General features: G+C 37.3%; 1 protein-coding gene across 1 annotated transcript; it reads right to left on the reverse strand.

Moving 5' to 3' along the window:
• Positions 1–8,438: 8,438 nt before the first annotated feature.
• Positions 8,439–10,830, reverse strand: LOC111457272 (transcription factor bHLH137-like). Its single transcript, XM_023099492.1, has 7 exons — positions 10,439–10,830; positions 9,845–10,027; positions 9,704–9,769; positions 9,330–9,398; positions 9,163–9,246; positions 8,868–9,074; positions 8,439–8,780 (listed from the first exon to the last, which is right to left on the reverse strand). The coding sequence occupies exons 1-7, from the start codon at positions 10,769–10,771 to the stop codon at positions 8,685–8,687; spliced, it is 1,038 nt and encodes a 345-aa protein (XP_022955260.1). The 5' UTR covers positions 10,772–10,830; the 3' UTR covers positions 8,439–8,684.
• Positions 10,831–16,327: the final 5,497 nt, after the last annotated feature.

Consider the following 16,327-nt stretch of genomic DNA (forward strand, 5'->3'; position numbering starts at 1 on the left):
AAAAAAAAAAAAAAAAAAAAAAAAAAAAAAAAAAAAAAAAAAAAAAAAAAAAAAAAAAAAAAAAAAAATCTAAAAATTTAAGTGTATTAATGATATTTTTTAATTTTAAAAAAATAAAAAGGGTAAATAAAATATTTAAAAATTATTAAACAAAATATAAAATATTAACAATTTCCATATAGAACCAACAATAAATATATTTTTGAAATTTTTTAAAAGTTTAAAAGGATAATTTTTAAACTTTTGTAAAGTTTAAGGGTATTTTTGAAATTTTTTAAAAGTTTCGGGGTATTTACAAGATTTAAGCATATAATTAATTTTTTTAAAAAAATTAAAAGTATCTTTTTTTAGATAAAACTTAGAGATATTTTATTAATTTAATAAACTCCAAACCCACTTTTCTAAAAAAAATAAATAAATAAAGGAAAAAGTCAAAAATAAAATTAATTTTATTTTTGAGAGAGTGAAAGAGAAGGCGCGTAGACGAGTGAGAGAATGGACGGTGGGCAAGTCAAGTAGCAATTGGCAAAGTCAGCGACGGTGGCGCCGGGCGCCGGACAGCGGTGGCGGGATTTGTACGGTAGTTTTATTATTTGCAAAATGGCCCTTTTTGGAAGTTTCATTATTTACCGCCAAACCCCTCTACCTTTTGCGCTTTTACCTTTTGTGCCCAGATTCCCTGAGAGTCAGGGTGTTGAAACTTCATTTATGGCCCCTCATAAAACTGTATCTACTTTTTTCACCCCACTTTTTATTGCTTTTTGTTCACAGCACCACAAAAGGTTAAAAATTACAGAAAAAAGCCATCAAAATTATGAGTGCCAGAAATAATCTTTTCAATTTCCAATGCCTTTTGGACAATTAATAAATACAAAAAACCCTGAGGGCTTTTGTGAAAAATATATTTTAAATTATCGCTATTAATTTGTGTGACAAATAAAATAAGCTACAATTTGCCCATTTGGATATATATATATATATATATTATATTTTATAGACATGTGTTCGAACCTTCGTATTGATATGATATTATCCAGTTTGAATATAATATTTCATAATTTTACTTACGTTATATCAGCAGAGATATTGTCTCTTACTTATATATCAATGATCTTTTCTCTGCTAAAAAACACCTTTAAAATATATATATAATACCACTTTGGTTTATTAAACATAATTTTTAATTAGTTAAATTAATAAAAATACAGTTAAATTTTTTATTTTGTCTAAAAAAATACCTCTAAACTTTTAAGAGTTTTTTGTACTATCCTTATATAAGTTTTAGATGGAAAGTGTTAGTATTTTGTTTAAAAAACACTCTACAACTTTTTGAGATCCTAAAGAGAGTAGACTGTGAGATCTCATGTCAACGTTACAAATGGTATCAGAGCTAGATATTGAGAGGTATAGACTCGGTGTGTTAGAGAGGACGTTGGGTCTCCAAGAGAGATGGATTGTGAGATCCCACATTGGTGTTACAAATGGTATCAAAGTCAAATATTGAGTGGTGTGTCAGCAAGAAATTTGGCTTTCCAAGGAGAGTGTTAAGAATCATGGATCTCCACGATGGTATGATATTGTCCACTTTGAGGGTAAGCTCTCGTGGTTTTGCTTTGGGCTTCCCCAAAAGGTCTTAAACCAATGGAGAGAGTATTTCTTGATTATAAATCCATGATCATTCCTTAAATTAGCTGAGGTAGGACTTTCATCATCCAACAGAGAGTGAATTGTGAGATCCCGCAACAATTGAAAAATGACATATAAAAAACATCTGCTAAGGATGAATTTAAACACTTACGTTGTAATTCAAGACAGGGTCCAAGAATTAATACGGTTGTTTATGGTCTCTCTTTTATCTTACACAAAATTATTATAAAAAAAAATTGTTCGTTTCGATTCATGGCATGAGTTTTTGTTTCTCTCATACTGTGAGATCCCACGTCGGTTGGGAAGGAGAACAAAACATTTCTTTTTATAAGGAGGTGGAAACCTCTTCCTAACAAGAAAACCTTGAGGGAAAGCGTGAAACGAAAAACACAAAGAGGACAATATCTTCTAGGGTTGGCTTGGGACATTATAAATGGTATCAGAGCCAGATACTGAGCGATGTACCAATGAGGAGGCTGAGCTCGAAGGAGGGTGGACACGAGGCAGTGTATCAGGAAGGACACTCGGGCCTAAAGGGGGGTGGATTAAGGGGTCCCACATCTATTGGAGAAGGAAACGAGTTTCAGCCAAGACGCTAGACCTGAAAGAGAGTGGATTGTGAGATACCGGAAAAATAGCTAGCTGTAAACTTGGTTCGTTATACATACCCTTCTACTATTGTACTCCTAGTTTAAGTCTTAAATGAGAACATGGGCTCTACAGTTGAGGCCCAACAAATTAGGCCCATACCGAACGCCTAGTTTGTATTGGGCCAAAGGAATGAGTTAGCCAAGTCGGGCTGATCCAGGCTTCAAATTGGGCTTACGAAGCCCAAATCCGTAAGCCCAAATCACGAGCCCTCAATTTAAATTGGATGGTGGAGATCGAATGGTGATCATAGGAAAGAACTCGGGATTTATTCTTCTTTCCTTTTTTTTTTTAATTGAATTCGAAACAACTCACACGTGTCGAGACGTCATTTGTCCACATTTGCCTCGCCACATCACCCAACAAGTCATCCCCACTTTGAAAAGCTGACTGTTATATGCCACATCAGCACACGTCGACCATTGGATGTCACATCATTTGCCACATCAACGACACATCGATCGTTGGATGTCACATCAATTGCCACATCAACAACACATCGATCGTTGGATGTCACATCAACGACACGTCGAACGCTACATTAGCAATGTGCCACATGTCATTTATTCAAATTTTCTTGCATATTCAAGAGTTGGGTTGACTGGTTCCCGTTGATCGGTCAAATATTAATAAGTAAAATATCTATTTATTATTTATATTCGCCACTCAAAATCACTATATATTTTTAAAAATTACATTTAAAAACACTTAGTTTCCAATCGGGCCATAAAATTCTCTAAATAATCCAAATCTAAATAATTTGATAGCCTAATTTAAACCGTACGAGTTGAGTTGGGTTAGTCGGGTCAATAATTTTTTGAACGCTCCTAATATCGATATTTATAGATGATGTCTTGATATGATTTAATAATTATGGAATTTGGGTTATTTATTTATTTAATTAATTAATTTGGGGGACATCCCATGCATGAGTTAGGGTTAGATGCTGAATGGATGTGGACACATTAAAGGGACAAGGCAATTCAATGGGTGAGGGGCCGAGCCATAGGGTGTTTCCTCCGGTGGACCCTGACCCCATTTTGGCTGCAACCACCTCTCTCTCTTTCAAACCTACTGGTCCCTCCCCCAGCCTCTTCTGGGTCGCCCATCAGTTAATACGGTGACGATGATGAAGACAAGGAAGACGACTCGACCACGATGATCCTCTTGGATCGACTGTGGGGCGTCGAGATGGGAGATAGATAGCAGAAGAAGTGCTTTTCTTTATGTGTAGTTTGTGGGATGTTTGGAGGAAAAAGAGAGTGGATGGAGTGGTCAATTTTGTGGCCTAACCTTTAGGGTTCTATACATTATTTTGAATCCTCCAAAGTACTTCCTTTTTTTTGCTTTCATTGAAAAGATAAAGAGAGGAAAATGACTTCACTCCGTCTCATCCATTTATTTCTCGTAATCAAACTAAACCAACTCGAACACGAGAAAGATCTCACAAAAATGAGATCTGGGTTAAGTCTTGTTGCGAAAATGAATTCGTTTTCTTCGTTGTTTTGTACCCATCTGCTCATTTGCTTTGTTGGTTAAGATTTCGATATCATGAGACAAAACCCAAAAGCAAGAGTTCAGTTATTTTGCCCTGAACTTCAATATCATTGTAACGATCCATAACTAGGGTTCATAATTTGGATTCAACACTGATGACTCTGACATTTTCCTATGTCATGGTGTGAGATTCCACATTGATTGGAGAGAGGAACGAAACATTTTTTATAAAAGTGTGGAAACCTCTCCCTAGCATACACGTTTTAAAAACGTTGAGGGAAAACCCAGAATGGAAAGCTCAAAGAGAGCAATATCTGTTAGTGGTAGGGTTTGATTGTTACAAATGGTATCAGAGCTAGATACTGGGCGGTGTACCAACAATGACGTTGAGCCCCAAATGAAGGTGGACATGGGTTGATGTGCGAGCGAGGACGATGAGCCCCAAAGAGGGTGAAAATCTGCTAACAGTGAGCTTGGATTGTTACACATGGTCACATTACTTACTCTTCGCTCCTTTTAGCATATTTTATCTTCACTCACACGTTCACATGCTTCCTATGACAGTTCCCAAAAGGCTACCCATCATAAAATTATTCCCAGCAAAACCCATATAACTTTGAAGTTTCTATGATCGAGCCCTCAAACCAGAAGGTACTCATTGTTAGTCTAGATTCATTTATTCATATATCTAAAATATAAACTCAAAATCACGTAAATAAAACACACACTAGAAATTCAATACGGGAAAATCAAGAACGGTCTAAGAAAACTAAATTCAAACTTCTACTCGAAATAAAGTAAGTAAATTCATAATTGAATATAAATATCTTTTATAATTATTGCAACTAATTATCATGAGTGAATTGATTATGGCTTTAAATAGTAGTTAAATAACAATTAAAAATCAATCAATCAATCAATAAATACAAATCACATTTGTATTAAATATAGAAATTTGAAAATAAATAAAACCCAAAAATAAAAAATAAAAAATAAAAAATAACTCAGCACAAGACATAAGCCATACATGAATGTCGGCTACCTCACACACAAAATTCATAATTAAAAAAAATATTAATTTAAAAATAAAGCAATTTAGTGTAATAAATATTAAATTGACAGAAATTATTGTTATTTTATTAATTATAATATCAGGTGGTGACCACCCAATTAAATGAGAGAAATTATTGTTATTTCATTTAAATATTTATATATTTTAAAAATTAAAAAAAATAAATAAAAACAGGTGGGTCCCTTGAAAAAGGAAATTGATGGGCTGGTGGGTTGCAAATAATTCTAATATAACACTATTTCCAGCTATAGTTATTTTATTTTATTTTATTTTCTTAATTATATATATATATATATATATATATATATATTTATTTATTTATTTATTTGATATGAAATTATTTTATTAATTTAATTATATTATATGACATATGGGAGGTCTAGTTTGGGGTCCAAAATTATCATGATGTGAACAATTCAACATGTGGGGCTATTGTAGGCAATAGGTGATGAACAAAGAAACCCCATTTGGTTATCCTTTGCTTCTTTTGTTTAATCCTAAGCTTAATCTAAATTACTTTGGATTCATGTTTGATCCTAATGTCGTGTTAAAATGTTAAGTATTCGAGTTGTGACTTTATTTAAGTTGAATTTTGTCGTTTGTTTATGTGATACTCGAGTGAAGGAGGGGGTGCATGAATGATCCGAGACTGTGTTCGAATGAGAGAGATTCTGAAGATAGGATGATTAAGAAAAACGTAAAGGAAATGAAAAGTTACTATCTATACTAAGAAGGTACATCTTTCTTTTCCAGCGACTTAATCATAGGAACTTCGTGGTTAAACGTGTTTTATTTGGAGTAATTTTAAGTTGGATGACCTTTTAAGAATTTTCATGGTATGCACGTGAGTGGGGATAAAACATGTTGGAATGACTCGTGTTGGTCTTGCAGGGATAGTTCTTACTCTTAAAAGTAAAGAGTATGTAATGTAATTATGTTACAAGGGATGTAGGGGCATGTCAAGGCCATTAGGTACTGAATCATGATTTCGAGCACTGATCCAAATCCTGGGCATAGGGTGTTAAAGAAACATGATTATGTCGCAGGGGAATGTCAGGGTCATCCGGTACTGAGTCTGGATTTCAAGTGTTGATCCAAATCCTCGACGTGGGGCGTATGATCATGTCGCAGGGGATGTAGGGGAATGTTAGGGTCATCAGGTACCAAATTTGGATTTCGGGCACTGATCCAAATCCTGGGCATAGGGTGTTAAAAAAACATGATTATGTTGCGGGAGAATGTCAAGGTCATCAGGTACTGAGTTTAGATTTCGAGTATTGATCCAAATCCTCGGTGTGGGGAGTTATGAAAATATGACCATGTCGAAGGGGATTCAGGGGAATGTCAAGGTCATTAGGTACCGAATATGAATTTCAAATACTCATCTAAATCCTGGGTATGAGGTGTTATAGAAACATGATCATGTTGCACGAGATGTAAGAGAACATAAGGGCCATCAAGTACCAAATCTGAATTTCGAGTACTGATCTAAATTTTGGGCATGAAATGTTATAGAAACATGATCATGTCGGAAAATGTAAAGACCATTTCGAGTACTAATCCAAATTCTGAGCCGAAGCAATCCTACATTTAAACAAATTCTTAACGCTTCTTGTAAACGTGATTTATTTATAATATTTTTAGGTGTCATAACTAATGCAAATAATTGAATTTGTCTTCATTATTCAAGTCAAATGGTACATTCTAATAATTTCATTGTATTAATTCGTGGGTCAGTCGTAATTTTTAATTATTTTGATGGGTTAGTTTAAAGCTTTTTCTAGTCATTTTCTGCTCGTGATCGCTCTCATTCCAATGTGATCTTGGTTTATATATATATACACACACCCCTGGGCCCTGTGGCCTAAGTGAGCTACCCTGTGGCACATACGTGTGTCACAGTGTGGGCGAGCATGCCGAGACGAGTGTCTCAGACGACTTCCTTTGAAATGGGTTTTTGAAGGACAGTACCGGGCGACATGAGTGTGCCGGTACTGCGCCCTAGCCCGCGTGTTGGAGGTTGCTACATACACCTGCTATCCGGTACGGTATCCGTAAATGACTCGGCATGGGCACGGGAGAGCCTATGCCTCGATAGAACCCGGATGGATGGATGTTCGGGAAGCCCCGATGAGATGAACGACACGCGGACCCATTCTCGATGACATGACCGAACGAGTTATGATGGCCAACGACATCCTGAGACTCGGGATGGCGTCATGACATATGGACCTGTCGATGGAGATCGAGATGGTAAGATGAGATGCGATGTTGTATTGAGAGACCTTGGCCCGAGCAAAGGCAAGGTCGAGCCGAATGAGTTGGCCTAGCGTAGAGGCAAGTCGGATGTGTCGCAGACGATTGAACATATATATATATATATATATAAACCGATTTTATGGTATGGTTAATTAATATATTTTGGAATTTTGTATGAGCCATGCACAGTCGAAGTTTGACAACATCGGCAATTTGCCCGACAAAACCCTACAAACACAATGTTCTGTTCACATAACTCCATGTCTAAACCATAACTTATTCACCACTATAGTATTCTCCAAACTTCATTAAAAAATACAAATCAACACGAAGATTCCTTCAATTTTTTTCTTTTCATTTCTTAAATATAAGATCGCACGTCGGTTAAAAAGGAGAATAAAACATTTCTTACAAGAGTATGGAACAGACACGTTTTAAAACTATGAAGTTGACGACAATACGCAACAGGTCAAAGTGGACAACATCTACCAGTGGTGGATTTGAGCTGTTACAAATGATATCGAACCCAGACATGGAACAGTATGTCGCGAGGACACTGAGCCCCAATGAAGTGGATTGTAAGATCACACATCAGTTGAAGAGAATAAAGCATTTCTTACAAAGGTGTGAAAACCTCTCTCTAACAGACGCGTTTTAAAATCGTGAGGCTGATGGTAATACACAATGCCAAAGCGGATAATATCTGCTAGCAATGGGCTTGAGCTATTATATACAATTAGTCTATATAGTTAGGGGTACACGGGTTGAGTTGGGTTAGAGAAACCTTATATCGGGTTAGTTGGGTTTGTGAGCTAAGAGGCCTAAAAAGAATCCACAACCAAACTCAACGGAATCATCTTTTTTCGAATAGGGTTTTCGGGTTGGATTAGATTGTGTTGTCTTTTATTTTTAATTATTTAAAAAAATCCTACTCCACGGTCTATGTCACATTATAACTAACATTCATAACTCACCGTTCATCACTAACATCAGTCACAAATGTCAAATATTCTTAATATTCACAATAATCTTAAAAATACGATAGGTTGGGTTAGATGGTAATCCAATTTTTGGATCAATCAGGTTGACCTAACCAAAAAATGTCAACCTACGAACTGACTCGATCTTTCAGTTTTCAAAAAATTCAACTTTTATAGTTCGAGTTGATCGAATTCTCGAATCGTATGAACACTACTGCATATAATTTGATAAATCTCGACAATTTGCATATATTAGCATATGTATGAAAATGGATATAGGCTAATCAATTAATTATTTTCTTTTTTAATAATATATATGATCTAAGACTAATACATTAAAAATAAATAAAAATTTATTCTTCGATCTAAAAAAATTCACTGCAGATTCTCGAAACTTGAGCAGCCAACTGAGAGGGAACATTAATGGGTTGAAAAGATCCGATCCTCTGTGTTCGTTGTCCATTGATTTTTGCTCCTTCGACTTTATTCATGTTCTCTGTCCACTTTCGATCATTCCAATCACCTTTTGTTTTTATGGTTCGAAGAACAAAGAATTTTAATGTCCAATTCAAAGCTGTTCTTTAATGGAAGTAGCTCAAGTTGTCGCCAATTCCTGATGAAATAAGAAGCTTTCGTTTATGTTCTTCGACGTCCAATGATGAAACCTTAACGTTGTCCTGAAAAAGAACATGTTTTTTTTAAAGGTTATGTAATGTTTTTGAAGAAAACGATGAATTTTTGTAGATAATAAATGATTAAGTTACCTGAGATTGAGTGTACGCGTTTGGATTCATCACTTGTTGTAGTAGAAACAAATTAGCTGAATTGTCTGTTAATGGATAGGAATTTGGGGTGGCGATTGTTGGGGTTGGTGTTGTTGTTGTGGTGGTGTCGATCAATGTTGGCGGTGATATGACGCTGCATTGTGCCATTGCGGGTAGTTGTGGCGTTATGCTACTCAAGGACGATGACTGTTTGTAATAATGGAGGATTTAGATCGAAGTTTATGAGAAAAACTAGCCTTTTTTTTTTTTTTTAAAAGGGTGTTGGTTTTTGTACCTCGGGTTGGATCATGAGGCCGTCTAAGTCCATTCTGAAGTCGAAGAGAATTGGGTTCAAAGAAGCGAGCTTCATAGAGAGAAACTGAAAGAGAAATTTTACGGTTATTTGTTTTGATCGATCGAGAGCCAAAACCAACATAGCTAAAGAACATAACATGTTGTTACCTCAACTTGATTTTGTAGAGACTGAACATAGTTGATAATCTCATCCAACATGAGCGCCTTCCCTGTTACCTATTCATCACCAAAACCCACATAATTCATTGTCAACGACCAAGAATATAACAGTCAAAGCACACCACTAGTAGATATTGTCGTCGTTGAATTTTCACTTCTGTACTTTTTGTCAAGATTTTAATCCGCTCGAGAAAGGTTTTCACATCCTTATAAAGAATGTTTCGTTCCCCTCTTCAACTGACGTGGGATCTCACATTCAACCCTTTTGGGGCCCAACGTCCTACCGTCCTCTTAAATTTTCCCTTTTGGGCTTCCACTTAACATTTTAAGACGTATTTACTAGAGAGAGATGTAATTTTTACCTTGTCACAACCGGGAACAAGTCGTTGTAATGTCTTCATCCTTTCACTAATCTTCTCTCTTCTCACCTGAAACGATACGACATGTCGTTATTAGCGTGTGGGGCCATAAAAAGGAAATAAATTCATTAATAATTATCTTACCCTCTCAGCAAGGCTGTGGCTATCAGTGGCTTGGCCCCTCTTAGCTCTGACGTGAATATAACCAGTCGGAGCACCATCTTCTGAAGCCTTTTTCTCCTCTTTTTTCCCCGTTTTGCCCTTTTCATCTCCTTCTTTCCTTTCATCCAATTCCCTTTTAGTTTTCACCTTCTTCCCAATGCTTTCCTAAAACACACCATGAACAAAAGATTACATGTGAGTCAGATCCCGCGTGGTATCAAAGCCAAATATCGGATGGTGTGCTAACAAGGACGCTAGACCCCTAAGAGGTAGATTGTGAGATCCCATATGAGCTCGAGAGGGAAACGAATCATTGCTTATAAGAGTGTGAAAACCTTTCTCTAGTAAACGCGTTTTAAAATCGTGAAACTGACAATGGGTTTGGATTGTTACAAATGATATCAAAGCCAAACACTGAGCGGTGTGCCAGTGAAGACACTGGACCCTAAGCGGGTGGATTGTGAGATCCCACATCAGTCGGAGAAGGGAATAAAGCATCCCTTATAAGGGTATGGAAACATTTCCCTTACCGGTCAAAGCTGACAATATTTGCTAAAGGAGAGAGACGTTTCAAACCTTAGATTGAGCGGAGATAGCCGATGAGTTATTTCCACGGCTCTTCCTTTTCTTACTACAAGGGGAAGTCACAGTCGGCTTCGACTGACTTACGACCGGTGGCTCACCGCTATCGGATTTCTCGACCAAACTGAAAGATTCAGGGCTCTGTTTACAAAGGTCGGGAAAACGGTGAATGGGTTGTTCTTGTTCTTGTTCTTGAGCGAAGAATTGAGTGAAGCAATTGATATTGAAATTTGGTTCATCCAAAAAGCCATCCATTTTGAGGGGATTGTTGGCTTGAAGGATTGAGTCAAGAAGAAAAGGTTGGTATTGATATGAAAAGGCTGCCATTGATGAACAATGGAAGGTTTGATTGAATATTAATGGAGGTTTGGAGAAAGTGAGTGCAAGAAATGCTTAGAGGGTGAGGGTTATTATAAAGACCAAGGATTGAGATAAACAAACAAACAAACAAAAAAAAAAAAAGAGGAGAGAGAAAGAGAAGATTCTGAAACATGAGGATAACGTATTCCCATGCAAAACTATTGACTGGGATTAATCGGGAGATCCCACATTGGTTGTAGAAGAGGACGGAACCTTCTTTAATAACTGTGAAGCTAACGACGATACGTAATAGGTCAAAGCGGACAATATCTACTATAATGGTAAGTTTGAGATGTTGTATTAGTTGTGGGGTTGACGGTGATATGTAATGGGTCAAAGCGGACAATATCTACTAGCGGTAGGTTTGAGTTGTTAAATGAATTGTGAGGCTGATGATGATATATAACAGGTCGGACAATGCTACTAATGATGAGTTTGAGCTGTTATATTAACTGTGAGGCTGACAGCAAGATGTAACGAGCCAAAGTGGATAATATCTACTGACGATGAGTTTGAGTTGTTATATTAATTGTGAGGCTGATAACAATACGTAACGAACAAAAATAAATAATATCTACTAATTATGGGTTTGAGTTGTTATGTTAACTGTGTGAGGCTAGTGGCTGATACGTAAGAGACAAAAGTGGATAATGTCTACTAGCGATATGTTTGAGCTGTTATATTGATTGTAAGGCTGACAACTATATGTAATGGACAAAACGGATAATTTTTACCGGTAGTGGTTTGAGCGGTAATATTAATTAATTAATTATATATATATATATATAAAAGAAGATGATAGGACGAAAGCTGGTGACAACTATTTCAAACGTAAACATTAACTCCCCGCTTGTCGACGGCTTGTCTTGTTTGATTAATAATTATTTTTAACTTATATTTATGGGGCTGTTCTTCAATATTAATACATAAATTGTTTTTTTTTTTATTTTTTGATTTAATTTCTACCTAATAGTCTACCAACCATAACCATGATCCATTGATGTTAAAGAATGGTCACGGGTTACTAGTCCAATAAGGTTAAATACAGTAATTATACGAGTTCACTGTCTATAAGTTTGTAGAATGTTCTAGAAACATCTAGATATTTTATGTATAAATCTATCGAGAAAATAGATAAGTGATAAATCTAGAAGATATATAATGATTAAACGTACAAAGGTTGTGAGGATGCTGGGCTGTGAAGGTGTGGATTGTGAGATCCCATATCGGTTGGAGAGAGGAACGAGTGTCAACGAGGATGTTGGGTCTCGAAAGGGGAGTGAAGTGTGAGATCCCACATCGATTGGAGAGAAGAACGAGTGTCAGCGAGGATGTTGGGCTTTCAGGGGAGTGGATTGTGAGATCCCACATTGATTGGAGAGAGGAACAAGTGTTAGCGACGATGCTGGACCTCGAAAGAGGAGTGAATTGTAAGATCCCACATCGATTGGAGAGAAGAATGAGTGTCAGCGAGGATGTTGGGCCTTGAAAGGGGATTGGATTGTGAAATCCCACATCGATTGGAGAGAGGAACAAGTGTTAGCGACGATGCTGGACCTCGAAAGAGGAGTGAATTGTGAGATCCCATATCGATTGGAGAGAAGAACGAGTGTCAGCGAGAATGTTGGATCTTGAAAGGGGAGTGTGAGATCCCACATCGATTGGAGAGGGGAACGAAACATTCGTTGTAAGGGTGTGGAAACCCCGTATAAACCTTGAGATGAAGCTTGAAAAAAAAAGTGCAAAAAAAAAACAATATCCGCTAGCGATGAGCTTGGGCTTACTGAATTTTAAATCTTGTGTCTGATAAATCTTTTTTAGTTCGGAAGAACGGTAGAAACCGACGAAGTTTTGATACGACATCGAACAAAAGCAATGCAAAATGGTATTAGTGTTGGAGGGAGAGGGGGGAGTGGGGGGCAGCAGCCGGTTGTTGATACCACCGAAAGGAAAGCGTTTCAGTCAAATTGTCTATACAAACAAATACAATTGCAATAATTAATTAGCTACCCATACATACATACATGTTGCCCAATACCTAATATTCACTCTAAGGTTAAAGTTGTAATTTGCAAACACGTGTACGGTTCGATTTTGTGAGCTTCCACATCGATTTAAGAGGGTAACAAAGTATTCCTTATACGGACATGGAAACCTCTCTCTAACAGACCTATTTAAAATTGTAGGGTCGACAACAATATGTAATGGGTTAAAATGGACAATATTTGCTAGCGGTGGGTTTGAGTTGTTACAAATGGTATAAGAGCCAAACACTGGATGGTGTGTCTGCGAGGACGTTGGGGGGCTCCCAAGAGATGGATATTGAGGTCTCACATCGGTTGGAGTGGGGAACGAAACATCTCTTAAAAGGGTGTGGAAACCTCTCTCGAATAGACATGTTTTAAAATCGTGAGGCTGACGACAATACGTAACAGGTCAAAATGAACTAGAGTTGATTATAGGTAAGAGCTTGCGTGTTTTTACGTGGGAGTAGACCCCAATATTATAATAGTCTCTCAAAGGGTTCGGTACCATTTCCTTATGACGAGACATGAAAAATCCTTGTGATGGGACAATTGTCTATTATATGTTGTCCTCGATCATCACGACCCGATGAGTCCATGATTGAGGTTTTCTTCTCATTTTCTTAGAGTGGGCTGAATCAATTGTGAGCTTATGCTTTGTTTTAAGCTTATGGTTTGAATCAATCCGAGCTTAAATGGGCCTAAATTGTGCTAAATTATATACACACGGTTCGAGATGAGGACGAACCATTCTTTATAAGTGTGTGGAAATATCTCTCTAATAAACGTGTTTTAAAACGAAGGGCTGATGACGATAGCTAAAACGGACAATATATATAAGCAGTGGTCTCGAACTATTACAGTTGATATTAGAGCTAGACACTGAGCGGTGTGTCAGTGAGGACGTTGGGACTCCTCGGGTTGTTACACGAATACTCGAAAATATGTCTCATTCTAGGTTTGTGAGAGAGGGAGTATTATGTCATTTTCCATGAGAGAGAAATAAGGGGAAAAAGAAACGTAAATAAAGGAGGAAAGGAATTATAGGTCAAAATGTGAAATTAATAATGGGCCTTGTCGGTAGCTTTGTTGGACTGTCAGGGTTTTAAGCTCGACCCAATTGTACTCTCCACCCAATCAAAACCAGCCAGCTGTAAATTTGAATATTCAACATTTTTTTAATCCATTTAACTCAAAGGGGTAACTTGTAACTTAAAATATTATTTGTTACTTTACATTAATAATTTCTTAGTTTATATACCTAATGCAATAAAAATAAATAAATCTTTTTGATTCGTCCGTGTCAAAATGTTCAACTTCTAAAAAACGTGATAACAAAATTAGGGTTTAGGGTTTGATGAAAAGTTAACTTCGTTCGATATAGAAAGGAAAGTGACTCACGAAAATAATCGATTCTATTTGTAAGCTAACAGAGAACATGGTTTGATTCATCTGTAATTCGTTAAAACTGTCATGTTTGTAAAGCGTATGTAAATTTTTGTCCTTAAAATTACGTATTTACCCTTTGAAACAACGTCGAACACCACTGTAGCTAGTATTTGTGAGATTTCATATAGGTTGGAGAGTGAAACGAAGCATTCCTTATAAGAGTGTGGAAACCTCTCCCTAACATACGCATTTTAAATCCGTGAGGTTGATGGCAATACGTAACGAGTTAAAATAGACAATATCTGCTAGAAGTGAGCTTGGACTGTTACAAATGGTACAAGAGCTAGACATCGAGTGGTGTGCCAACGAGAACGTTGGGCCCTAAGGGGAGTGGATTGTGAGATACCACATGGATTGGAGGAACGAAGCAAGTAGACAATATCTGTTAGTGATGGACTTAGGCTATTACAATATTACAACCATTTTTATTTTTTTTCTCGGGTCTTCACCTATATATATATATATATATATATATATATTTGGTCTATTTACTGATAGGCTGAGATAGACTTATGTCGTACTTACTCGAGATATTTTGGTGCATATTCACGGTGACTAATGACTTTATATTAATTTGTGGCACCTCGACCTATATTGTCTAGACCTATCCGAGCGCGAAACATTATTGATTATAGAGTTCATAATAATTTTATAGAATGAATGAGTCCACACATACTAACCAACAAAAATGTACAATTTATTGATACTTATTTATAAACTTTCATCATCTTGTAATATCTTTCACGTTTCCCAATTTCCAACAGCCCAAGAGACCACATCCAACGTTGCCCACATCTCATGTTTCTTTCATTTATGTTCTTACATGGTGTCCCCATGTTCTGAAGTTTTATGTACCATTTCCTTTTGCATGAGCCATAGGGTAAGAAAGAACTAGCTCGACATTTTCCCGTCTCGGTGGGTTGCATGAATTATATATAATATTTTTGTACTTTTAAGACAGGTCTCGATTATGTTCATAGGATTTGAAAAGTTTTATTTTAAGCTTTAAACCGTAAAAGAATCTCACATGGGCTGTTACTGGTATACAACTGAAACCTATGGATCAAAGTACACGATAGAGCTCCCTGGGGCCTATGGATCAAAGTACACTATAGAGCCTTCTCTGAGGCCTATGGAACCCTCGAACAGTCTCCCTTTAATCGAGGCTAGTATATAACTGCTGAAGCTATGGACCAAAGTACACTCTAAAGCCTTCCTTGAGGCCTATGGAACCCTCGAACAGTCTCCCCTTAATCGAGGCCGGTATACAACTGCTGAGGCATATGAAACAAAGTACACTCTAGAGCCTCCTCTGAGGCCTTTGGAACCCTCGAACAGTCTCCCCTTAATTGAGGCTAGTATACAACTGCTGAGGCCTATGGAACAAAGTAGACTATAAAGCCTTCCCTGAGACCTATGGAACCCTCGAACAGTCTCCCCTTAATCGAGGCTGGTATACAACTGTTGAGGCCTATGGAACAAAGTACACCCTAGAGCCTCCCGTGAGGCCTATGGAACCCTCGAACAGTCTCCCCTTAATTGAGGCTAGTATACAACTGTCGAGGCCTATGGAACAAAGTACACTCTAGAGCCTCCTTTGAGGCCTTTGGAACCTCGAACAGTCTCCCTTTAATTGAGGCTAGTATACAATTGCTGAGGCCTATGGAACAAAGTACACTATAAAGCCTTCCTTGAGGCCTATGGAACCCTCGAAAAGTCTCCCTTTAATCGAGGCGGGTATACAACTGTTGAGACCCCTATGAAACAAAGTACACTATAGAGCCTCCTCTGAGGCCTATGGAACCCTCGAACAGTCTCCCCTTAATCGAGGCGGGTATACAACTGTTGAGACCCCTATGAAACAAAGTACACTATAGAGCCTCCTCTGAGGCCTATGGAACCCTCGAACAGTCTCCCCTTAATCGAGGCGGGTATACAACTGTTGAGACCCCTATGAAACAAAGTACACTATAGAGCCTCCTCTGAGGCCTATGGAACCCTCGAACAGTCTCCCCTTAATCGAGGCGGGTATACAACTGTTGAGACCCCT

Source organism: Cucurbita moschata, unplaced genomic scaffold (assembly GCF_002738365.1).
Source record: "Cucurbita moschata cultivar Rifu unplaced genomic scaffold, Cmos_1.0 Cmo_Scf00019, whole genome shotgun sequence".
Lineage (NCBI taxonomy): Eukaryota > Viridiplantae > Streptophyta > Magnoliopsida > Cucurbitales > Cucurbitaceae > Cucurbita > Cucurbita moschata.

What these genes read in the sequence shown, in the direction of transcription:
- LOC111457272 (XM_023099492.1), bottom strand. Translation starts at nt 10,771, where the DNA reads ATGGCAGCCTTTTCATATCAATACCAACCTTTTCTTCTTGACTCAATC. An exon ending in GCCACAGCCTTGCTGAGAGG is followed by an intron (nt 9,770 to 9,844) that starts GTAAGATAATTA and finishes GTATCGTTTCAG; the next exon opens with GTGAGAAGAGAGAAGATTAG. An exon ending in ACGCGTACACTCAATCTCAG is followed by an intron (nt 8,781 to 8,867) that starts GTAACTTAATCA and finishes GTTCTTTTTCAG; the next exon opens with GACAACGTTAAGGTTTCATC.